Below are 24099 nucleotides of genomic sequence, written 5' to 3' on the forward strand. Positions count from 1 at the left end.
ATAATTCAGGTGTGATTAGTGTGCCCAATTAGATAAGAATATTTCTTTTTATTTTTTTTTCAAGATGATCAGAATATCCCTTGTAAAAGTAAATTTGTTACTTTAAATCAAAATGAAATTATATATTATTTTTAAAAGAATATATTTTAAGCTTTTAGATGCAAGCAATTGTTTCTCTAATAGTCGATTCGGACATTTAAGATCCTCAATTTATGCCATTGTTGTTAATGTTAATCTAAAACGTTAGATTAATACATTTTTAATAACAGTTAAATTTATTTTGTTTGTATTTAAAATATAAAATATAGAAAATACATATATCATCGAATCAAAAGAGGAAAGGAAGAAGGGAGATTCGTTTCTTTCGTTGCGGAGGAGCAACTTCGAGACCAAACGCAGACGCTCCGACCTCCTCTCCCGACTCCATCATGGAGCCTAACCCTAAACCTAATCACGGGATCTCCGCCTACTACCAGACGCGGGCGGAGCACCACGCCATCATCAGCGGCGACTGGCTGTCACAGGCCCAGGCTGCGGCCGCCGCTGGTCACCCTCCCGAGGGACCGCCTGCCTCGGCCGCCGCCTCGAAGCCCTTCAGCGTCATCGATGAGTTCAACCACTGGCGTAGGAAGCCCGACCTCGCCGAGGCCGTCGCCGCCATCATGGCCCTCGTCGCCGGTATCCGCTCCAGCGACGCGACCACCATGATGGAGCTCGAGATTGAACTTAAGAAGGCGTCAGACGCGCTTAAGGTTCGACATCCGCCCCTCTCTTCAGTTTATGAACCATTTTTTTGGTTTCTTTTCACTATCTTTGGAGTTTCGCTACAAAATTTGGTCGGGATGGTTGATTTGATTCATAGAACTCTCGCCGGTTTTCGGATAATTATGATAACCGTTCGCTATATGTTAATGCTGATATATAATTCGCTTGTAAATGTGGAAGTGGGATCAGTGCTGATATATGATTCGCTTATAAGCCGTCCTGCTTTATGTTTTCTTCCTATTCACCCATTTTTGTACTTCTTTTGCTAGATTGTGCATGTCTGGAATTCTTGAATCGTATAATGAGTACCTGTTGGAACAATTTCTGATAGCCTAGTCATGACTTCCACGCAATCATGTGGAATTGAAAGGCCTACTTTAGATTTTGCTTTAGGTGTAAAATTACAATAAAAAGAGTAAATAAATGGCCGATCTATATAGTATTCACTATTCAGGACGCTATGAAAAAGATTGAAAACAGATTATCGAACAAGTAGATGCACCGCATTTGGTACCAGTTGACTCAGGCTCAAGTTCCATTTAGGTTTATATTTACTGTAGTTCATGTGTAGGGTTAGGTCATCTTAAGTCTATGATTAGGAAGTCATCCCACCATCTCTCTCGAATATATTCTTTTGTTTATTATTATGATGTGTAACAAGGTTCCTAGTTAGGAATGTAACGTGAAGAACTTTAGATGACAACCAACCATAAGGCACTTAAGATGTTACAGAATATTGTCCTTTATAATATTTGAGATATGCATGAAACTTCAAAGAATTTTTTCTATCAAGATTTAGCTCAAAATAAATTGAGGGTATTTACTACTAGAGATTGTAGTTGACTAAATTCTTTATCTAGGAAAAACCTTAGTTTAGACTAATTCATGGCCAAGGATTATATAGATGTTCATATAATCTGAGTACGAGATTAGTGGTGACAGTGATTTTGGATACCTGATCCAATAAGTTTAAGATTTGATGGAGGTAAAGTTAAGAATGTAGGAGTTGAACTTTGCCTGGTTCAGTTTTTCTTTTTTTTCTTTTTTGTTATTCTTGTGGCATCTTTTGTCATAATTTTATGGAGTCTTCCAAAATTGCTTTAGCAGTTAGCTTGCCATTTTTTTGGTTGATATTCTCGTAGCTTATTTTTTGCTTGTTCTTCCTAAAAGGATTACCAAAATTTCCAGATATGGAGCATGTATGTCGAGCAAGAAGCAGACATTTTTATGTACATATAAATACTCATGGTTTTAGAATGATAAATCAATGGACACAGATTTTTTTTTTCTGAGTAACTTGGCGACAAAATGCTTAATTTTCTTCTCACTTTGCCTAATTTAAATTGTAATTGTTGTTGGTTTCATTGCAGTATCTCTTGACATTGAATTTTACCAAACTACATGCTTATTTTACAGTCGTGGGACACAACTTCTATATCATTATCAGCTGGTTGTGATCTGTTCATGCGGTACGTAACCCGAACTTCCGCTCTTGAATATGATGACTTTCATGCTGCAAAGCTTCGGTTGATTGAGCGAGGGGAGAAATTTGGAGAGATTTCCTTGAAGGTACATGATTTCTATGTGTTGTCTTCTATTTTAATCCTTGCTCAGTTGAAGCTTAATTTGACATGAACCTTGCAAGGCACGCCGGACGATTGCAATGCTTGGTCAAGATTTTATATTTGATGGTTGCACAATTTTAGTTCATGGCTTTTCAAGAGTAGTCTTGGAAGTTCTGAAGCTGGCAGCATCAAATAGAAAACTCTTCAGAGTCTTTTGCACAGGTCCATCTCGAAGAAGCATTTTGACTATATGATTATTCACTGGAAGCCTTAACTTCAACAAAAGAAATTCACATGTTTGTTCTGTTTCAGAGGGAAGGCCGGATAAAACAGGATTAAGGTTATCGAAAGAACTTGCAACACTAGGAATTCCTGTTAAGCTTCTAATTGATTCAGCGGTGGCCTATGCAATGGATGAGGTTGACATGGTACTTGTTGGGGCTGATGGAGTTGTTGAAAGTGGTGGCATTATCAACATGATGGGAACATATCAAACTGCATTAGTTGCTCACAGCATGAACAAACCTGTTTATGTGGCTGCTGAAAGTTACAAGGTCTGTTTTTCATCTATATCAACTTTTTAATTTTTTTATGACCAGTAATTGCATACTTCAAGTTGAAACCAGGTCTTGGTTTTTTTCATATTTTGGTTTCCTGATTATACTAAATTGCTTTTGTCAAACAACTGTACGTTTTCCCACTATAATGTTGGATATAAGCAAGATAGAACGAACTATTCTGGAGTTAGAAATGGGATACCAAACATTTTATAATGTATGATGCTTATGTTGAGGACTAGATGGTCAAATTTGGAGCCATACTTGTGCTTTCCTAATTGTGTCATGTGTAAAAGCTCTAGTCATACCCCACGCTTTTCATGATCAAGGTACCAGGACAGTTTCAAATGTTGTACATAAATAATATGGATTTTCTTGAAGGTTATAATTGTGGATGTTTGTGAAGAATTTATGATATACGAATGTTCATCTTCCACTCCATGTTGGAGTGGACATCATTGGGATTTAGCTTGCGGTTGTCATTTTCCTGTGTATTACACAGGAATATAGGAAAATTTGTTTCTGTGGCTTTTATATATTATCGAATTTTCAATTGTTGTGTGAAGTCTTGAAGTTTCCTCCTGTGTTAGACCACTTATCTAGATTACTGGGTATGTTATGTTTCTTCATCTCTAAGTAATTAGCTTTATAAGGACGGTTTTTGGATAGCTCTGTTTTCATTCTCGTGGTTGTTAATTTCTTACAGATCTCAATGACAACAAAAGATCCATATAGTTGACCTCAGATAGTTGGGACTTACGGTTTTATTATTATTGTTGTTGATGATTGTTAATTTCTTAAAATGTTTTCAGGTTTTTTTTACTTTATAGTACAAGTGAAGAGCATTTAAGGAATATAATTGAGTAAAAGGAAAGATTATTGCATGCCTAGTGCAAACTAGCTTATGCTAAAAAATTTTGGCTTCGTAACTCCATTTAACTTCTGCTGTTGCAAATTACACGAAACTCTTATTCTAGTTAGTAGAAATTTATATTTATGTAAACCTACTGGTGTACTGGGATATGGGGTACTATAAACCAAGTTCTGTTCCCACCAACATAGGAGAGGAGTTGCTCCAATGTGGTACCTAATATGATAATTAAATGACCTTTTTATTTTCATTTCTATAATTTCAGACCACATGGTAGAAGGATCCATGTCTGTTTGTTCTAGTGATCATACAAAGACTTCCATTTTGTTGGAAAGCAAATAAGTAATTTCTCATGCTTCTTTTTTTTTTAATTTCCAAGTGACATTAATTACTCTTTTGAAGACTCTTAAGTGGTTATATTATTTAATCTTCTTTATTATTTAAAGGATGCCAATTAGTTTCTTTTCCCTCCTTTCTTGACATTAAATTAGAAATCGTGTTCTTCCAAGGTGACAAAAACATTGCTGAACTTTTTTTTTTTTTTTGGTTATGATGATGTGCAGTTTGCGCGGTTATATCCCTTGGATCAGAAGGACCTAGAACCTGCTCTGCGCCCGATAGAATTTGGTGTTCCCATCCCAGCAGGTGTTGAGATCGAAAAATCCGCAAGGGATTACACCCCACCTCAGTACCTTACGCTGCTTTTCACTGACCTCGGAGTTCTGACACCGTCTGTCGTGAGCGATGAACTTATTCAACTATACCTCTGACTTCTGCTCAATTGATTATTTGGTTGAGCTAAGCCTAAGCAATAATACTTCAAGCTGCTGAAGAAAAGGGCAAATCTACCTGTTCATCCTCCAATTAACTATAGTAACTTCACTGGGAATGCAGGTTTAAAGACTCCTATATGCTCTTTCTGAGCAAAAGGAGATTCACTGATTTTATAGTTCCAAGTTTTGAATTTTTGTTTTCTTCAGCATTCATGCCATTATGATAACTTGTTGCCTGTTGTGACTTCATGATGGTAGAAATTGAGAATAATTTGTGGAAATGCTTCTGAGAAATGCAAAACTAATTCTTTCTTGAAGCATTACATTAAATTGCCTGTATAGATGTTCCTCTCTCCCCTCAGAAGACACCTTCGAGGTCTTCAATTAGTCTCTGCATCCCTCTAAATTGGCAGCAACAAGGGCCCGTAGATGGACCAGACACAATGCCTTTGAAAGAAGGAATGTTGGACGGCGAAGCTCAAGGGGCGAGCGGCTCGTTCTAACTTCACATTCACGGTGGTGGACGCAAAGCTTAGATCAAAGGCTTCCCCAAAGAGATGTATGTCTGTCTGAGGAGATATTCCCCGTGAATACTGCTCCCCTCCTTTATACCTCACCATCTTCCTTAGGAGAGGGCATTATTGGAGTTCGATATCTCAGCGACACATGACACAGAAACAACACATGAAAGAGTTCAACTAAGTGGATCTTCAGAACCAATCTTCTTTTATCCAACTGATACAAGAGGAACATGTTGGAGTCTTTCGATAGAGGTACTATCTCTATGGAAAAATGTCTAACGAGCAATTGGTGAAAAGAATTTAAGCTCCATCCATTTCATCAGTAGCCAATGTCTCCAGAAGTTTGCAACAACATTGCTAGCCATCCAAGAAGGCAAAGATGAGTTCTGAGCTTGCTACATCTCCAAATTCAATGACAAGATTCTGATCCTCATCGCTTTATGGTCATCCATACTTTTTACCAACTGCTTAATATTACCATCATTCCTCTGGTTGATAGCCAAAAAGTCTTCGGTGAAGCTCCCAAACCTACTTCAAAGGGCGATACAAGACTTAGTAATTGAAGACCTCGTGTTGAGACAAAAAAAAAAGACAATTCTAAGAAGTGACATGAAAATAAATAGTCTTCTTGAGTTCAACCTCCATCATCTCTTGAGGCCCGGACATCTTGGCTGTATGCCCAAGGTTGGATCTTATTTTAAATTCAAAATATACTCACATCACTACTCACCAAGTTAACAACCGTCAGAATGATTGCACCCTCAAGGCGTTTGCATTCTTCGAAATGACTATATATTTAAGATGATCATATGCTTAAGTCAATTACATCCTAAAAAATAATTGTTATTTGAAACGAGCAAAGTCCATTGATCACATCTTCAAGAAGGTCATATCCTCATCGTGTCATTGAGTTGGTTGCATTGTTAAGTCAAGTTTGCCCTAAAGACTATTACACCATCAGAACAACTATGCTCTCAAAATGTTGCTTCCTTAAAATGATCACTTTCTCAAGTTATGCTCTTAAGTCGAATGCATCAAGTTGATCGTGCCTTTGAGATGCCTAAAAATCGGTCTCTCCTTCAAATCATCCTCAAATTAGTCCCAAGTTGATCACAACTTCGCATTAGCTAAGTGCCTTTATGTCGATATCAATAACTAAACCACAATAATCTAAGGTTACATAGAATCACTCGAACTTGTCTTCATATGATTTAAAAAAAATCTGAAGTATTCGATGTGATCAAAGTGTCCCCCTGAATGTGATATGTCGACATGGGACAAAAGAGATGTTGAAGAGCCTAAGGTAACTATAATGTAACTTTGCACATGCTAGATAAATAAGTATATGAAGTAATCTATACAACCAAACTTTTGCTTAGAAAAGAATGAAAAAATTAAAGTACCTAATATGTCTTAACCAAGCAAAACACTTCTATGCACTCGATACGTCCACTGAAGACATAAGCATCAAAACACTCGTGCATCCTAATTAGTCCAAACATCCCTTATGCCTAATATATTCATCCTGGATGAAGGTATTTAGAGTACCCTCTAATTATTTTTTATGTAAGCAATAATCGTCAAGATCCCAAAATAGATTTTGCACTTTGGCCAGGACAATCTTAATCTCAAAGTGCAATGTTTTCATTCCGAACTGACTAAATTCAATTCAAACGCTAAACACCGTAGGAGTTTTTTTCACTCGTAATAAACCAAGATTAATTTAACTATCAGAATGATCTTGTCAAATACACTCTAGCGTAATATTTTGAAAAAATTAACTGAAACAAGATATAGGAAGTTAGACACAAGCATTTTTTATTTTCCTATTTGTCTTGACTCCCACATCGCACCCCATTAAGAATAACTTCTTAACTCTTCTGTATGAGACAATAATCGAAAAAGATGATCAGATTACATAAATTTCATCATATTGGATTGATGATCAAAATTGATAATAACATGTGCATTCTACATTTCGACCCGACTAAATTCAATTCAAATGCTAAACACCTTATGACTAAATTCAATTAAACTGTTAAAATTATCTTGTCAAACACACCCCATTGTAATCATTTTGAGAAATTAACTAAAACACGATATAGGATTTTAGATATCCCGAGTGAACTTATGTCTCCGACTCCCGAATCGCATTTCTTTATAGGATTACTTTCTTAACTCTTTAAAGGATAATTAAAAAAATAAATAAATTTATCAATTTTACCGTATTGGGTTGATCATCAAAATTAATGATAATGGGTGCACTATACATGCATAGATCAAAAAGGCAAAGATCCTCTAACGAACATAAAACTAAAGTCCCCCCTTTGCCTCTAAGCCTCACATCTGCAGATCATCGACATTCAAAAAGAGGGATATTTACCTCTGGCTTATCTCACCCCTTGTCGGCTCCTAAGAGATACCGGTGTGGGGTTTTGGATGCAGTCCTCCACATGATTCAAAAAGGGGTTGGCAGGAGAAAACCAAGGATCTATTTTGGAATGATAATGAGAACTATTGAAAAGATTAAACCGGTATTGCCTCACCTCCTCTGTATCCAAGAGTGGCCATGGCGACGAGCATCTCCCGATTTCTCTACGCTAAATATCGCCCTTTCCACTTTGGCACTCCTTCCATGAATCTGATTCCTCTCGAGTGTCGAGAGGTCTCCCCACCCCACTATATTAACCGCAAGTCTTAAAGAAGGTCTCCTCCACATGACTGTGACCAATGTATCCAAACTAGATGTGTGGAATGATCCCTCGAGTCACCTTATTCCCTTTTAACGAACCGCCCATCTTATTTAATATGTAGGTTAAAGTAGTCTGTGTTTATGCGGATCGATTTGTCCCCATTTGGGGTATCTCGTTCGTTTAAATGTTTCCGGAGGGACAACTGAACCAATCCGAATCACGTGCTTGGCAGACCCCTCGTCGGAGCCAAGAACGCACCCGCGAACCAGGAAAACTTGTACGTCCATCGAGCAGGGATTCAAATCCCCCGCGTCGACGATCCAGGAATATGGAAGATCGAAGAGACACGAGGGAGAGCGGGTGGACGTCAAGGTTGATCATCACACACTAAAAATTCGCTTTTCTTCTTGCGTTTGGAACAGCGGTAGCGGAAGCAGGAGGTCATGAATCGGATCGGAAAAAGTAAGAAAAAGAAGAAGAAAAGAACCGGCATGGATCCAAACCGACGCCCGAGCGTAACAACGAACGAGGCCCATCTCGCGTACTCAAAAAAATCCCGCTGCCGACGCGCAAAAATCCCATATTTTCCGTTTCTGGTTAACCAATTTTTGGATTATTTGTTTGAATTTTTGTCCTTCCAACTTTGTTCGGTTTAGTTGGTCTCCGCGTTTGGGAGGCTACTTTGATTCCGATTCGGGCGTGGGTTTCTATATATGTACTTATGATGATCTTTAAAAGGAGGTCCGAGTCTGGTAGGTTTTGTTTCGTCATTTTTTTCGCTTTACTCTCCGGTTGCCCTTTTGTTGGTCGCCCATTTTTTCATCTGGGAATCTGGGGGCCCGTCAAATCCCTGGAACTTTTTGCTATTTCTGGTGGTCTCTGGAGACGATTGAGCGGAAAGTTGGGATTTTTGGCGGGGAATTTGCTTTGTTGATCAAAGAATTTAGGGTTTGTAGATTTTGTTTGGGTTTCTTGGATAAGAGAGTTGGAATAGAACCGGTGCTTCTCCGTTTATCCCACATTCGGGTTCGATTGGAAGTGGGTGCAGAAGGTATTGGTTTTGAGAGGAAGCTGAGGTAGCTCGGTTGCTATGCATTTGATGACATAAAAGAATGATGCATCAAACTCACGGTTTCTCGAAGCAAACTTGTAGACTCGTTGCTGTCTTATGTGGGAAATTTACTGGCAAAAGAAATGAGGTAAAACGACAGCATCCATATCCCTTTCCTGAGCTTGTTTCATCAGGTCGCCTTGAGGTTGGTATTTTCTTTGAAGTTCATGTTATGGTGTTCTTTAAGTTCTATACCATTGATTTTGTTCACTGATTGATTGTGTTCCGGTGCAGGTTCATACACTTGTTAATCCATCAGTGGATAGTTTCCGTGAAGCTCAGAAGTCACTGAAGCCGAATATCTTGTACTTTCAAGGGTCTCAGCTTGAGAATGAGGAAGAAATAGGCACACTTGTTTGGGGGGACCTTGATGTGTCCAAGCCCGATATGTTCAGTGCCCTTGTTGATCCTCCATTACCGACAACAGTAAGCAATATAATTATCCAAACTGATATTCAGTTTCATTTATCTGTATTACATGTGTGTTTTGAATTGAGCATTAAAGTTTCTGAAAACGCTACATCAGTATCAGGAGAACACTGCAGCAAACTGAATAAGTCAATATTTTCCCTTGTGTAAATCATTCTCTCTCTTGCATACTTCATAACCATTCATTGAAAATTGATTTTTTGGAAGTGATTATCGGACATCTAGTGTTGTTAAAAAGCCGCAGTTTGGGCCATACTTTTGTTGTTAGATGCTTCAAAGTGTAGCCTAGGATTTAGTTGCTCTGTGCCTCATGTGCACATTCATCCGCTGGACTGGTGCTTCCTATGCGATCCACCTTGGTGCCATCCAGCATTGTGCTTGTGCTGGGCATGTGCTGTGGTTTTCTGTAGAGTGCTTCTGTATGTGTATTGTGTGGCATATTCTGTTGTGGGTATAATTGCTATCATCTTTTAAAGCTGATGAAAATATCTTCTATTTGGCTGCATTTTATCTGATTTGTACTGATAAAGGAGGTATTTATTTAAATATTTATTTTTGTTTTCCATGTTGTGGAAGATGTTTCATTTGTTTAATGATATGATCAAAATGTAGTCTCAATTTGTTTTATCTTTTTCTCATAATACAAGTGATACTTGTTTGTTTTCTGATGAACATTAATTAATTTTTATCCTGTATGTGTTCATGTCTGACTTGTGATGATGGACGCAGGTTTATCTGGAGGTCCCCAATGGTGAAAAAATCGCACAAGCACTACACTCAAAGGTGGATGCTATAAAAAAATTATACAATTGCATTCATGTTCTTTTGATTGGTGCTATTGAAACCTTGACTTCTGCGATTAAGGAACATGCACTACTTATGTTTCTGTATCTGCTCACTTATTAAATAGTCCATCATTTATTTTCTAATGCTTTATGTTTTAAGAGCTGATCCAATAGTGTCTACATGTGGATGAAATACTGATTTTAGGATTCTTGATTGTCAGGGGACTCCATATGTGATATACTGGAAGAATGCAGTCTCATCTTACACAGCTTCTCATTTCCGCCAGGCATTGCTGTCTGTTTTACAAAGGTATAATTTTGTGCTTCCACTTCTCTCTTTGAGTAACGAAACTTGCTGAATGTCATGGTTGAGCATTTTCTGTGCAGTTCATGTAGCCACACATGGGATGCTTTCCAACTTGCTCATGCATCTTTCCGCTTGTACTGTGTACGAAATAACTATGTTCTCCCAGATAATGGGCAAAAAGAAAGCAGCAATCATGGGCCACAGCTACTGGGAGATGCTCCTAAAATAAATATTGTTCTTCCAGATAGAGCTGCAGAGGAGGGTGAAGAAACCTCATCCGATTCTCTTCCTGTGACAAAAATTAATGATGGTGATGTGGATATGAGGTTGCTCATTTGCGGATTACCTCGCACGCTGGTGAGTAGGGGCCTTTTATTTCTAGAAGTAATATTTGTGTCCCAGGTGTTCCACAGTTTTAACGTTGTAACCACTCTTTTCAGGATGCATGTTTACTGGGTTCTTTGGAAGACGGCATTAATGCCCTTTTAAACATTGAAGTAAGTATCGTGAATCAACGACTTCTTTTTTCTTTTCCTAATGCTTAATATGTCTAAGCTTCTTGACAAATGATAACTGGTTTTATCTTTAAATGGATGATTTCCTTTGACAAGAACCACAAAAGTTCAGCTAAACCTAGTTGCAATATGCTAATTAGCTTTTGCTTTCTCCAGGTTTGCCACCTTTGTGATTTCATTCCTTTCCTTTCTCGCTCGAATCGTGGTGAATATTAACATCATTAGGTGCAAAATTTTAACAAGACAAGTCTGTATTTTTAGTTGAAGTGAGAAAAAACAACTTGGGAGGATATTTCCAAGAGCTAATTTACTGTTTTTCCCATCAACTTATTGTTCTCAGATGACCGAGTTATTTCACAAAGTTAACCAATTTTTATCAGTAGTTAAAAAAAAAACAGTTTTCACAATTTTACAAAACCTTAGCAATTGTAAGAAGATGTTATTTTTCACTTTATGCACTGCACTTAAAAAAAATTAAGTTATGGATGTCTTTTTTAATCAAAACATTCTTGATATCCTAGAAGCCTTGCATTTACAATCATGAATTCTAGATTATACATTCTTAGAAGCATTTTTGTGCATCTAGATTCTATTGGGACCTTCAGACCTAAATAGACATATATTAAGAGGCATTCCTACTAGCCTTATCACCTTATCTTCAATAATCAAGTATTTAAATTAGTTGTTTAAATAATAAATTCTCTGCTATCATTTAGCTAACATTATCTTATTGTTGCCTCAGATTCGTGGGAGTAAACTTAATAATCGAATGAGGTATGTCAACTATCCCCATACTTATTTTTATGAATCATTATTATTGTATGCTTGATGGTAGTGTAACATTAAGGTTGTTCCATTGTGGCCTTGCTCCCGTGGGTTTGAAAAGTGAAAATGACCTCCCTACATACTTAGGCCCAAGGTTTGTTGAACTTGCTGGTTTGGTATCTATTGGTACACAAACCAGCCCAAACCTGGCATTGCCGTCTAGTATTCTATATATAGTATATATTTTCTTTAACTAGGGTTAAGGACGGGGATGCAACTCATGCTTGCAAAGAGACTTGATGACCAATGCTCACACGTCTGCTCATCTTCCATCATGCACCGCCCACCACGTGCTGCCCACCGGCCACCACCTGTTCTGATATACCTTCTTTCCTCCATGCCACCTCCTTTTCTTTCCTTCTTCTTTCTCTTCTTCCTTCTTCCTCTTCCTTTTCCCTCCCCTAAACGGTTCGTGATATTTTTTTGGCATACCGACACACGATATGCTGGAATGGATCGGAACCATACCGATTTAGCCATGGATTGACACAGGTCTTGTTATACCCTGCTCTAGCCTTACTTGAATCTCGAGAAGATTATAAGTGCATGAAACATAAAATTTTGCACGAAGCAGTAATGTTCAATTACTGCATTTCTTCAAACATTTTATACATCTCTTACAACAATGTTCAATTACCATACCTACCTTCACCTTGAATAATCATGAAGCAGTAATGTTCAATTACTGCATTTCCTTAAACATTTTATACATCTCTTACAATAATGTTCAATTACCAAACCTACCTTCACCTCAAACATTTATCATGCTAGCTTCAAACAATATCTTTAGGATGTTTTTTTTAGCACAAATGCCTAATAAAAAATAAGACTAGTTCAAAAGAAAGCACATAACAATACATTAAACCGATACGTTTCAATTACAAAAGTCCATGTTATGCAGAGTATAATACCAATGAAAAGGATTAACAAGATAATAAGGATATTTTCATATAGAAAAGAAAATTTGCTCATAATAACTGATTTATGTCTATTGTATGTTTATCATATATTGATGCAAAACAAAAATTATCATATCTATGAAAGTTATCTTTGCATTTGCTTAAATCACACTTCCACAACACATATTGTATTATAAATATCTATGTTGCATGTCATATAGTAATATCAATTGAAAAAGAGCAAATCATATTTAATACATGCTTAAATTCTATATTGATGCATCTTATTTTTCTTCATTTTCTTTTCATGTCATTATTATAGTTTGTATATATTCTACTCTACTTAGATAGGAAAATAGAATAATTATGCAACTTAGATATGTACTAAACTCGAAGGAACAAGTCTCACCTTGTGGACAACATTCAACAATCTCAATAGGTTTAAAACTATCTTATGTATCGGGTCATGGATTTACCACTTGACAATATAGATTTTAGTTGTCTGACATGTCAAGGATTTAAACTCAATCTGGGTTTAGCTTCAAGGTTCGTCGCAAGTATGATGTTGAAGATATAAAGAATCCAACGGGTGATCATGTTAAAATTACATTAGGATGTACTTAGTAAGGGTCGTATCACTCCCCTTTATTATTTGTCTCCCATTGTGTTTCGACATACTGACACGGACTTAGCTGGTTTTGCCTAAGTCGTGCGGCACCCTTGCGCGTCCGTCCGCAAATGTCAGCCTCCCCGAAGCCTCCCATTGTCCCTTAGGACCAACAAAAGAGAGAACGGGTTAAAGAGAACGCCTCAAACGGGATCCACAAGCAAACATGTCCGAAAAACACTTCATAGACAAAGCAAATTACAAACAGACTTTACAAGCTCTGAACAGTGGCACAACAAAGGGTAAAATGGTCCATTACAGACCGAAAAGCTCTCGCACGTGTCTACATGACACAACCTTTATTTACAAGCCTAAAGAGGCCACCAACCCAACTAAAATGGGACTATTAAGCCTTCGGCCGCCCCTTTACATGTTGTACAAGGCATGAACATGCCAATAGACACGGACAGATATAAGCATTACATCAAACACCTTGTTTAGAAATTTGTCCGTGACATTCTCCCCCACTTATCCCTTCGACGTCCTCGTCGAAGCCTTTGTGAACACTGCAACTCTTCGCCTTTGCTGAGTCTTCAATCTTCTGCTCTAGCTACAATGCGCCTCCTGGTTCCCAACTGCTCTCCGCTGCTGTTTCTGAGTAGTCGAACCTTTGATCCGCCATGCTGCTTCAACTCGCCAATGACTCTGACTCTGGTGTGGGGTTGGCTGAGTTGTATTGATCCTCGTTGATTCCTGCGGATCCACCAAATGAAGGAAAAGACCATTCTTACTGCGCCAGTTTCTCAAAATTTCCACATGCTGCTTGAACTGGGTGGATGCTTGTTGGAGCTTTAACGAGCATCGCCTCACAAACTTCTGAAGTTTTGGGTCCTTCCTCCACAAAATCTGCTCATTGACTCTTCTTTCAGTTAGTTGTCACATCCAAGTAGGTTCGCATCACTTCCGCTTTCGATTGGCATTTCGTTGGGAAATGAAGCGGACAATCTACTCTCAGTAGCACTGATCACCGTTGGTGAGGATTTGACAACTATTGTCTTCCATTATCTTCGAAGGGTCTTTGAACTTGTGCAGAGCTCCTCTGCTGGATAGATAAGAGAACTGGGGTACTCGGTTTCGCCCATTCTCTTAAGAGTTAAGAAGGCAAAGGTTACTTGACTTCGCCCGCCTCCTCGAGGTTGTACTTCATGCATCGAGCTGGTTACTGGCCTTCGCCTGCTCTTTGCTCACACTTCTGAAGCACTTGAAGTGTTTGCACTCCTTGCGTTAAGTTAGCTACTGTGATTCACCTTCTCAATGCCATTGAACTTCTGGAATGCAGGAAGTTTTCACCCCAACTTGGAGTAATTCTCTGATAGATGAGGTCGCCTCTGGGATTGTACCGTCTTCTCCATCAACCCTGCCGCCTACTCCACTGAGTAGCAAAGGTACAGCACCACGTACTGCTTGCTTCGTTCCTTGGTCGTGCACTCTTGTATGACCCGAAGTCCTTCACTTACGGCTATCTTGATGAGAAACTTGTTGACACCGGTCTTACGAAGTTTCTTGGCCTCTGCCCTTCAGCCTTGTCTCGGTACTTGGAGATTGCCTCTGCATGCTCCACCTCCTCGGCCCCTTTCACGACCAAGCGCTCTCCCTCCGTGAGAGCAAGGGATCAATGACTTTGACGGAAGTTCCGCCTCTGCGGTACCATGGCGCTGCCATGCTCATGGCCCTACTATCCGTCACCTCGCATCTACATCCCTTTTCTTCACAATCAGTAGATATGCCTTCGTGACACTCCTCTGAGTCCACCTCCATTCTCACTGATTGCTTGATTTTGGGTAGCTAAGTCCCTCTGGACTTGTCGTCGCTTCCTCGCCCCTTTCGACCTCCTGCTTCAACACCTCTGTGTTCTCCAAGCAGTCTGTTTGGTCGATGGGAAGATAGACTACAACTCCCATGCATGGCCTCTGCCATCACATTGTAGGGTTTGCACCGATTCTGTTCTCCTTAGCTTCCTTGGTAGCAACGTTCGCTTACTCGACCTTGTCCTCTGACTTGTCGGGCTCCCTTAAGCGAATATGAGCTCTGGAGCAGTCCAACTCTCCAGCTGCTTCGATCATACCTCTGCATGATCAAGTCCCTCTCATGGGACTCACTGGTACTTGCATTCGAACTTTTCCCTTGGTGGAACCCAGCCCCCATATGCTGATGACCAAGGTTTTCATCCGATGCAAAATTCGGTGCACGCCCGGAAGACCCGCCTCTGCGGTACCATGGCCTTCACTCCTTGAATCCATAGCCCTTCTTGCCGTCGTGTTGTTCACCAAAGCGGAGCTCCCAGTAGCTCCCGATCATACCTCCATATGATCTAGTCCCTCCCGGGACAGTGTCGTGTGTGTCGCATTGCCACGAACTGTTCCACCATGATCCGCTGCACCATGTCGCCTCCTGGTGACATCTCCATTGCATTCTGATCCTTGTGGAATAAACTCGAATTGTGAACCCTCCATGTGTGGCCTCTGCCAATACATCGCAAGGTCTCCTCCACCTTCGATTTTGTTCGCTCCTTTGGCAATCGACCTTCATCCACCCACTCTTGGGTCACACCTAGATGAAGCACCACTCTAGGACAGTCCGTCGCCTAGTAGCTCCCGAAGTCCCCCGACTTCGCTGCAATTAGTGCACCATTGTCTGGATCCTGGGCCTCTGCCCCAACCAGCACAATCTCCGCTGCGCACCGCTTCCCTCATGGCAACTTGAATGGCAACACTGTGGCATATTCTTCAAGAGTACCCGCCTCCGCGTCCTCTTGCCCCGTGCTAAGGCCTTCTGAACCCAACTTCGCCTTCGCAAATTGAGTCGCCTTAGTTCCTCCATCAAATGCTCCTCCGAGATAAGGTGCATGTGCCCCGAAGCTCCCTTCGTCTTTGGCACCATGCAAGATGAGTCCGCTCTGTCAGAATGAAGGACCCATGGAACAGCATGATTCTACTCCTGTCTCTGCAAGAGTTCATGTCCTTGACCTCTGTCTAGGGAAAGCACTGTGCCTCTGCTCCATGTTCCAACTTCTATGCTGGCTCCCTTCATGCGGCTTGGGTACTTCGCCAAGTTACACCCAAGTTGCTCCGCTCCTCGTTTTTTGCATTGAGTCGATGGTGGCCCTCGTGCCCACCATTCCACGGGTCAGCCCTCCCTTGAGTCCGATCTCCATATCGACTCCAAGTGTGCCTCCATTTGAGTTGCTTTGGATTGCTCCCCCACTTAATCTCGCAATGCATCCACCAATGCATTCTCTCAAGCGAGATCATGCGACGACTCCTCGCCGCTTGCTCAGTCCATTGAGCTTCGTGGAGTTGTTGTTTGTGATGTACTCCTCCTCAACATGTGAAGTCCGTCTCACATGATTCTCCCTCTGGAGTGCCGAGACTTATCCCTCCTGGATAACTGTCCCGTTGGAGCAACATCTCTCTTCGTTTCGGAGACCACCATCCCCTTGGACTACTCCGATCTGCTGAACAAACTGTGCATTGTTCTGCCTCTTGCAAACGCACTTGCTAGATTGCGCCTCCACGTCAATACAGCCACCGCTGCACCCCTCCAGGCCTAGCAACATGCTGAACTCGTTGCACACTTCAGCCTCCTCCGGACGTATCCTTCGCATGCCGAAGAGAAAGTTTCAATGATCCATGGCGCCGAGTCTCGGTCGCCTTGGGATGGCCACGAACAATCCATCGTCCGCATACAAGCCCATGCATGAGTACCGAATTCTTCGAGTTAGCAATTCCCCTCACCTCTGTGAGCTTTGCACAACTCTTTCGGTCGCTGAGCAACTCATTCCACTTTGCATGGTCTCGTCCTTTTGCCAAGCGCCTCGCTTGCCTTGAGCACCATCAAGTAAAGTTGTCAACGTTGAGCCGTAGCTCAAACTCAGCCATCCCAACCTTTGTGCGCTCCAGATTCTTCCAAGCTTGCCTGTTCTCGTGGTGCCTCTTGCGCGAAGGGTTGACCATTCCTCTGAATGCCAATCTCAGATGCCCGCTCCTCTGAGCGACTCTTTTCCCTACATCTCCATGCCCGTTTTCCCTCAAACGGTCGCGCATGTGCTGACTGCCCTCAACGCAGCCCCGCTAGGTCCCCCACGTTTGCATGTCAAGTGTTTCTATGAGTGCTTGTCCCGCTCTGATACCATATGACACGGACTTAGCTGGTTTTGCCTAAGTCGTGCGGCACCCTTGCGCGTCCGTCCGCAAAGGTCAGCCTCCCCGAAGCCTCCCATTGTCCCTTAGGACCAACAAAAGAGAGAACGAGTTAAAGAGAACGCCTCAAACGGGATCCACAAGCAAACATGTCCGAAAAACACTTCATAGACAAAGCAAATTACAAACAGACTTTACAAGCTCTGAACAGTGGCACAACAAAGGGTAAAATGGTCCATTACAGACCGAAAAGCTCTCGCACGTGTCTACATGACACAACCTTTATTTACAAGCCTAAAGAGGCCACCAACCCAACTAAAATGGGACTATTAAGCCTTCGGCCGCCCCTTTACATGTTGTACAAGGCATGAACATGCCAATAGACACGGACAGATATAAGCATTACATCAAACACCTTGTTTAGAAATTTGTCCGTGACAATACGGGGGGTTGAGGCATGATATTATACTTAAAAAGCAAACTGACCATGTAACCTATTATGAGTATATTTGGCATGTGGATCGGTTTTGATATTATCAAATGATACTTCATGGTCGGATTTCACCGCATCTTCGTTGGGAGACACTTCATTAGTCAAACTCGATCGCGAGGTCATCAAATGATACTTCATGACTAGATTTGATTGCATCATTGTCGGGAGACTCGGTCATGTCATTGTCAGATGATGCTTTATGGTTGAATTCGATCGTATCACTGTCGGGAGATGCATCATGATCGGATTTGGTCGCGTCGTCATTAGATGATGATTCATGATTGGATTCGGTTATATTGTTGTCGGGAGATGTTTAATTGATTGCATCATTGTCGGGAAACACCTTATAGCCAGATTCGACTGTCTCATTAAAGGATGATACTGCATGGTTGAATTCGGCCACATCACTATTGGGAGACGCTTCCTGGCCAACCTTGGTCGTGTTGTCATCGGATGATAATTCATATGCACCCTTTGTTGTTAAACAGGTTGTGTGGTGGGCATGATTGTTCATATCTGCTCGTGCGATCTATTGTCTATTATTTTAGTGGGTGTGGTACAACACCGTCACCAGACTTTCTGATAGGTCTTAGTGCATTACCTCTTTTGATATATATGCTTTGAGAGGATTGACATCAAGTCGAAGCTGATTGCAGTCAACTCTTCCGTGGAACTTTGATCCATGGGATGGAAAAGGCTTGGATGATATGGAGTCCTGTGCCATTAGTGGGGATGATCCTAGGTTGTGTGGGGACTTGCTATGCGATGCCTTTTGCAATGACTTAACTGTTTTGTGAGAACAGAAGAGGGAATGAACATTTTTACTTGGATCATGACAATGAAATTTTTAAGCAATTGTTGGTCATATCTAATAATTTTTCTTTGTATTTGAATGACATTACTTTGCTACAACAACTGATGGATTGTGACAAAATGCCTGACAGTGTCGCACCTCCTCTTCAAGATGGGCCACTTTCTGATGCTGTTGTTACCATGCGATGTGATCTCACAACTTGTAGTTCCACACACACTTCCATCTTAGTATCTGATAGTGTGCAGTCATGTCTTAATGATCAGGTAAAACCTTAGCATGATTATGTGCCTGTGAAATTGTTAGACTTTTGTATCTAAGACACTTTCTCTTAATTTGCAGGTATTGGAAAACCACATAAAAAATGAACTTATTGAGAAGAGTCAGCTAGTTCATGCTATTCCAGATTGTGACCAAAACAAACCACCTCTGTACGAGTCTCTGCCTTCAGTTTCTGTTGCTTGTGGGGCTTCTGCATTTGAAGTCCGGATGAAGGTTCCATCTTGGGCTGTTCAGGTTAATATCCAATTTATTTATGTCCCCAAACATAGATCTGTAAGTTTGGTGATCAGTTATAAAATGATGATTTGCTGCAAACTTTAGTTCTATCTGGAGCTGAAATATGCTTACTTTCTGTTCCTATGATTATTGCATGTGCAAGCTTCTCTTGGTTCTGTTTTTTTTTTATCAATTTCAAAAGCGTCTATCTGAAATGGTAAAAGAAAATAATATTTCATGAACCTTTGGCTTTTTCTCATGGTCCTATTTGCTGAATGCAATATATGCATGTTAGCACATGATGACTGCATGTCTGATGAAGCCTGTGGTACAGGTTTTGAAACAGCTAGCATCTGAAGTCTCCTATCGCAGCTTGGTCACTCTTGGCATTGCGAGTATACAGGGTATTCCAGTTGCTTCTTTTGAGAAAGAAGATGCTGATCGCCTTCTTTTCTTATGGAATAGACAAGGGAAAGAAATTATCTTCCGACATGAATTGTCTTCTCTGCCTCCTTTGTCTTCATCTGTTGTTACAAAGAGGTCCAAAACTTTTTCCGAAGCTAAACCTATTGCCTGTAGCCAAACCATGAAGGAAAATGGGATTTTTCTTAATGATGTTGAGGATGCCAAGAAGGAAGTTGTTTCATGTGAAGTAATTCACATACTCTCATTTTCTGGTCGGAAAAGATTGAAGGTTGCTACAATGAAGCCTGTTCCATGCTCTCGACAGCGGATGTTGCCCTTAGGCATTCAGGATGATGTGCCGACTGCATCTTCCAAAAAGAATAACACTGTCCGTGTTCCTTTGACACCTAGAACATCGATGTCAAGTTCTTTTCGTCCAAAACAGAAGATTGTACCTCAGAATCCTCTGCCACTGAAGAAACATGGATGTAATAGATCTTCGATTCAAGTTTGCTCTGAAGTAAGTATATGCTACATGTTTGGGCCCAAATGGGGTTGCATATCCTATCTTATCTCCCTTTTCATTGTAATCCAGGTAGAGTTTCTTGAGGATGTTATGCAGTTTCTGGTTCTTAGAGGACATAATCGGCTTGTTCCCCAAGGAGGAATATCCAAATTTCCCGATGCTGTACTCAACGCAAAGCGCCTGGATCTGTTCAACTTGTATAGACAGGTCCGTTTGATTTTTTTCCCAAAACACCACATTTTTGTGTTGGTCATATGCCTTCCTACATGAGAATCTCAAATTATGCTTCATGGATATCCCCTTCTGCAGGTAGTTTCAAGGGGAGGCTTCTATGTTGGGAATGGCATAAACTGGAAAGGCCAGATTTTCTCAAAGATGCAAAACTATACAGCTTCAAATAAAATGACTGTAAGTTATTATTTTCTTTTAATTAACTAGTTAATGTTGCTATAGGTTGCAAGAGGAGTGGATTGTAGCTGTTAGAAATTTACAATTATCACAAGATACAAGCCAGTGCTTTGGGCACTATCATAACATACTTATCACAGCAATTATTGGCCTAAGTGCAGTTCCTTCCATTTATGTATAAGATTAGAATGAAACATGGTTTCGCCTTCTATTAGTTATGCTTTCAACCTGGAATACCAATTTTATGGAAAATAATCGTCATTCCATAATGTAATTAAAATATAGTTCAGTTTATAACACTAAGGCTGGTTGTCTTACAAACTGATACTTATGCACTTATGGCTGGGTTATGACTTGTTATCGTCCTAAATTTCAAATTTATTCCTGGACTTGTATTATATTGAAACTGTGCATACATGAACTAACTAAATTTCCATTTTTTGTCCTATGGCTAACTCCAGGGTGTTGGAAATACATTAAAAAAACATTATGAAATGTATCTTTTGGAATATGAACTAGCACACAATGACGTAGACGGAGAATGTTGCTTGTTGTGTCGTAGGTAAGCAAGCGCTAATTTTCTTACCGCACTGTGTTCTGCTCCAAAATCTTGACATTGTGGTACCCTGATTCTTCTACAGTAGTGCTCCTGGTGATTGGGTGAGCTGTGGCTCCTGCAGCGAATGGGCTCACCTTGGCTGTGATCGACGTCAGGGTCTTGCTACTTTTAAGGTTCTTCTTCCTACGTCTACAACCTAATATCACATGATGCATTAATGGTAGAAGACTTCAAAATCATGCGTCATTGCTTTGTTTCTTCATGACAAGTAGTTTTTGGTCTCTTAGACTTAAGAGTTTGATCACCATTAGATCAGTATCATGACCATGAAATCTCACATGTAGCTTGTGCTTTTCTGTGTTTCTGTGGCAGGATTATGCAAAGACAGATGGGTTGGAATATATCTGCCCAAATTGTAGTGTAAATAACAGGAAGATGAAGTCCCAGAAGGTGGCAAAGTGATTTTCCGATCCCTTAACTCTTCCACGGCACATATATTTTTTTTTTCCTTTTTTTTCTTTTGCAAGAGGGGAGCCCCAGTTTTATCAGGGGTTATAACATGTATTAATTCCTAGTGGTGTTTGCCTAAGGCTAGGAGTCTGATATATAGATAAAATACATAGGGGAAATGCAAAAAGGCAGTAGTTTCACCTCTTTGCTGATGAACATCAACTTCTTTTTTCTTATCATTTTTTCATTAGATGCAGTTTCAGATCAAGTTAAATGTCTTTTGGACAAAGATGTGACAGAAATGGAAGGAAACTATTTTCCTTCAATTTTATTGTGGAAAGACCCTGTTTATCCTGTTGCTGCTAATAAAAAATTTAAATATTTCTTAATTACCATATTAAATTCGATGTGGAGTAAACTTCTTAGAACAAGATGAGCAACATTTTTTTTCCCTTAAAAAGGATAGTCACACATAGTTTTGGGAATGTAAAATGTGTTTTATTAGTGGTTGTTTTGTACTTTTCTTTTTAGATTACATGAGGAATGATTTCAACCAGTCAAGTTAGCATTGACCTGGATTATTTCTCTTTGATTTGTTCTTGACTTCAAGGCATTTGGATCATGGGTTCAAATTTCCTTGTTTTACAGCTTTTGTATAGACAGATCATGTGTATGATTCGAAATAAATAAAAAATAAAAATTATGATATTATGTATCATTTGTATTGCAGAAATAAGAATGTTGAGATAAAAAAATATTTTTATTTATAAATAATTAGATAAAATAAGATTAAATCTATTTAAGATGATATATATATATATATATATATATATATTGATATATATCGATACGATGAAATAAATATTATTAATGGTCTGAAAAGAGATAAAGAGACATAAATACAAATTTAAATACTATTAAGATACCTAAATATAAACCTTTATAGAATATAATTTTGTAAAAAATCTAAGTAACTGGGCATAAACAATTATGACTATAATGTTTGTTTTTATTTTATATTTATATATAAAAATATATTTTAATATCGATAAAAGATTCATGTGATCGATCCTATAAATAGATTTATATCTCAAGGGTTAGGTCATAAGGACTTGCCTGGGTCTTGTTCTATGGTATCATCATGTAGTAAACATCAGGAGATAAATAAAGGAAAAATTAAAATGTCACTACTTTCTACTTGCACACCTTTTTATCATCTCTCTATGGTCAATACCTACCAAATCATCTCTCTATGGTCAATACATACCAATAGTAGAAGTCAACAGCTTCCCAATGCTTATCCCCCATCATTTTCTTTTCCGCCAATAATATATTATTGGTAAATAATAATTGTGATTTGGATCTCATTTAAATCTTTCTCATGTCATTCCATCATACACTTCAAATCTTCATCTTAATCCACTTCACTTTACAACCATCCTTACTCTTTTCTTTATTTATTTTTAAATATTTTTAAATTATTCGAAATATAAATTTTTTTTCTTCCTCCTCTTTTTCTTCTTCTTTCTCCTCGTCTCGTAAGAGGATGGTATCAAGAAGGTGCACGAATAGGGTTGGACGATGTCAAGTGACGAGCAATATCAATAACAAATAAAGAGATAATAAGCAACATTCCTATGTTAAGTATCGATAATATAGTAAGCAAAGAGATATTCAAGGAAACGTACGAGTGATGTACACATTGGATTGAATTAGTGATGATGATATTAGCAAGGAGCGATGTTAGTGAGGATGAAATAAGGGATTATGAGAAAAAAAATTTAAAATCTATATTAGTGAGATTGTAAGTAATAAAATAATATTATATTATTTTTTAAAGTTATTGATAGCAAGAGGATTGTCACTTAGTAAAAAAAAAAAAGTAAATAGTAGTAGGCTTTTTTGGAAAAAAAAAATATATATACAGCTTAAGTGTATGAATTTTATGATGTTATTAAAATTAGCTTTGATGACTTTTATGCATTTATTAGAGTTTAAGTGGCACAATTGGTGCTAACAAAATATATAAAATGTCTGAAATAATGGTCATATTCATCCCACAGTCGAAAAATGTTACTTAGGTTCATTCATCACATGCATTTTTAACCCTATACATTTATATTTGGCATGTAGTTAATTAGTTAACTTTGATAATAATGCCCTATGCCAATAATGACTTTTTGAAGTATTTATATATTTGATAATTTTAATTCAAATTAGTAATGGTAACTATAGTCAGCAGTGATTGTCCTTAGTTTTATTGGATGGATATTAATGGAAGGGATATATTTTGAATAATAATAATAATAATAATAATAATATTAGGATATATAATTTTACAAAAATAAATAAGCTATATTCATACTTTTTGGCAATAAAAAAAAAAAAATTTAGCCTATACTCTTTAAAATTCTACTATGGTCATTCTTTCTCTTGGTCCAATTCAATATATTAAGAATTGGTAAATTAGAAAAAAATTCTATATGCCATAAAAAAAAACACAATCCAAGTATTTGTTTTAGAATAA

At 39.0% G+C, this 24099-nt stretch overlaps 2 protein-coding genes and 1 long non-coding RNA gene across 3 annotated transcripts; 2 read left to right on the forward strand and 1 right to left on the reverse strand.

The window, feature by feature from the left end:
- Positions 1–345: 345 nt before the first annotated feature.
- LOC135597132 (uncharacterized) lies at positions 346–4854 on the forward strand. The gene is made up of 5 exons (XM_065089678.1): positions 346–752; positions 2182–2334; positions 2411–2552; positions 2643–2884; positions 4322–4854. Exons 1-5 carry the CDS (start codon positions 429–431, stop codon positions 4526–4528), a joined length of 1068 nt encoding a protein of 355 aa, XP_064945750.1. The 5' UTR covers positions 346–428; the 3' UTR covers positions 4529–4854.
- Positions 4855–5224: 370 nt separating this feature from the next.
- On the reverse strand, positions 5225–7797 carry LOC135597133 (uncharacterized). Its single transcript, XR_010481120.1, has 2 exons — positions 7599–7797; positions 5225–5580 (listed from the first exon to the last, which is right to left on the reverse strand). It is a non-coding gene; the product is annotated as an uncharacterized LOC135597133 (long non-coding RNA).
- A 224-nt stretch (positions 7798–8021) lies between these two features.
- On the forward strand, positions 8022–21950 carry LOC103970772 (AT-rich interactive domain-containing protein 4-like). Its single transcript, XM_009384687.3, has 15 exons — positions 8022–9001; positions 9091–9282; positions 10015–10068; positions 10292–10380; positions 10458–10734; positions 10818–10874; positions 11635–11666; positions 18860–18992; positions 19069–19242; positions 19559–20149; positions 20225–20362; positions 20465–20563; positions 21025–21125; positions 21205–21295; positions 21495–21950. Exons 1-15 carry the CDS (start codon positions 8858–8860, stop codon positions 21582–21584), a joined length of 2262 nt encoding a protein of 753 aa, XP_009382962.2. The 5' UTR covers positions 8022–8857; the 3' UTR covers positions 21585–21950.
- The last annotated feature ends 2149 nt before the right edge of the window (positions 21951–24099 follow it).

This window comes from Musa acuminata, chromosome BXJ1-11 (genome assembly GCF_036884655.1).
Source record: "Musa acuminata AAA Group cultivar baxijiao chromosome BXJ1-11, Cavendish_Baxijiao_AAA, whole genome shotgun sequence".
NCBI classification, from domain to species: domain Eukaryota; kingdom Viridiplantae; phylum Streptophyta; class Magnoliopsida; order Zingiberales; family Musaceae; genus Musa; species Musa acuminata.

Bases quoted from the DNA above. Each gene is read 5' to 3' on its own strand.
- LOC135597132 (XM_065089678.1), top strand. From the start codon at position 429: ATGGAGCCTAACCCTAAACCTAATCACGGGATCTCCGCCTACTACCAG. The intron at 753-2,181 runs GTTCGACATCCG...CTTATTTTACAG, and splicing joins AGGCGTCAGACGCGCTTAAG to TCGTGGGACACAACTTCTAT. The intron at 2,885-4,321 runs GTCTGTTTTTCA...GATGATGTGCAG, and splicing joins TGGCTGCTGAAAGTTACAAG to TTTGCGCGGTTATATCCCTT.
- LOC103970772 (XM_009384687.3), top strand. From the start codon at position 8,858: ATGATGCATCAAACTCACGGTTTCTCGAAGCAAACTTGTAGACTCGTT. The intron at 11,667-18,859 runs GTATGTCAACTA...AATGCCTGACAG, and splicing joins AAACTTAATAATCGAATGAG to TGTCGCACCTCCTCTTCAAG. The intron at 20,150-20,224 runs GTAAGTATATGC...ATTGTAATCCAG, and splicing joins CGATTCAAGTTTGCTCTGAA to GTAGAGTTTCTTGAGGATGT.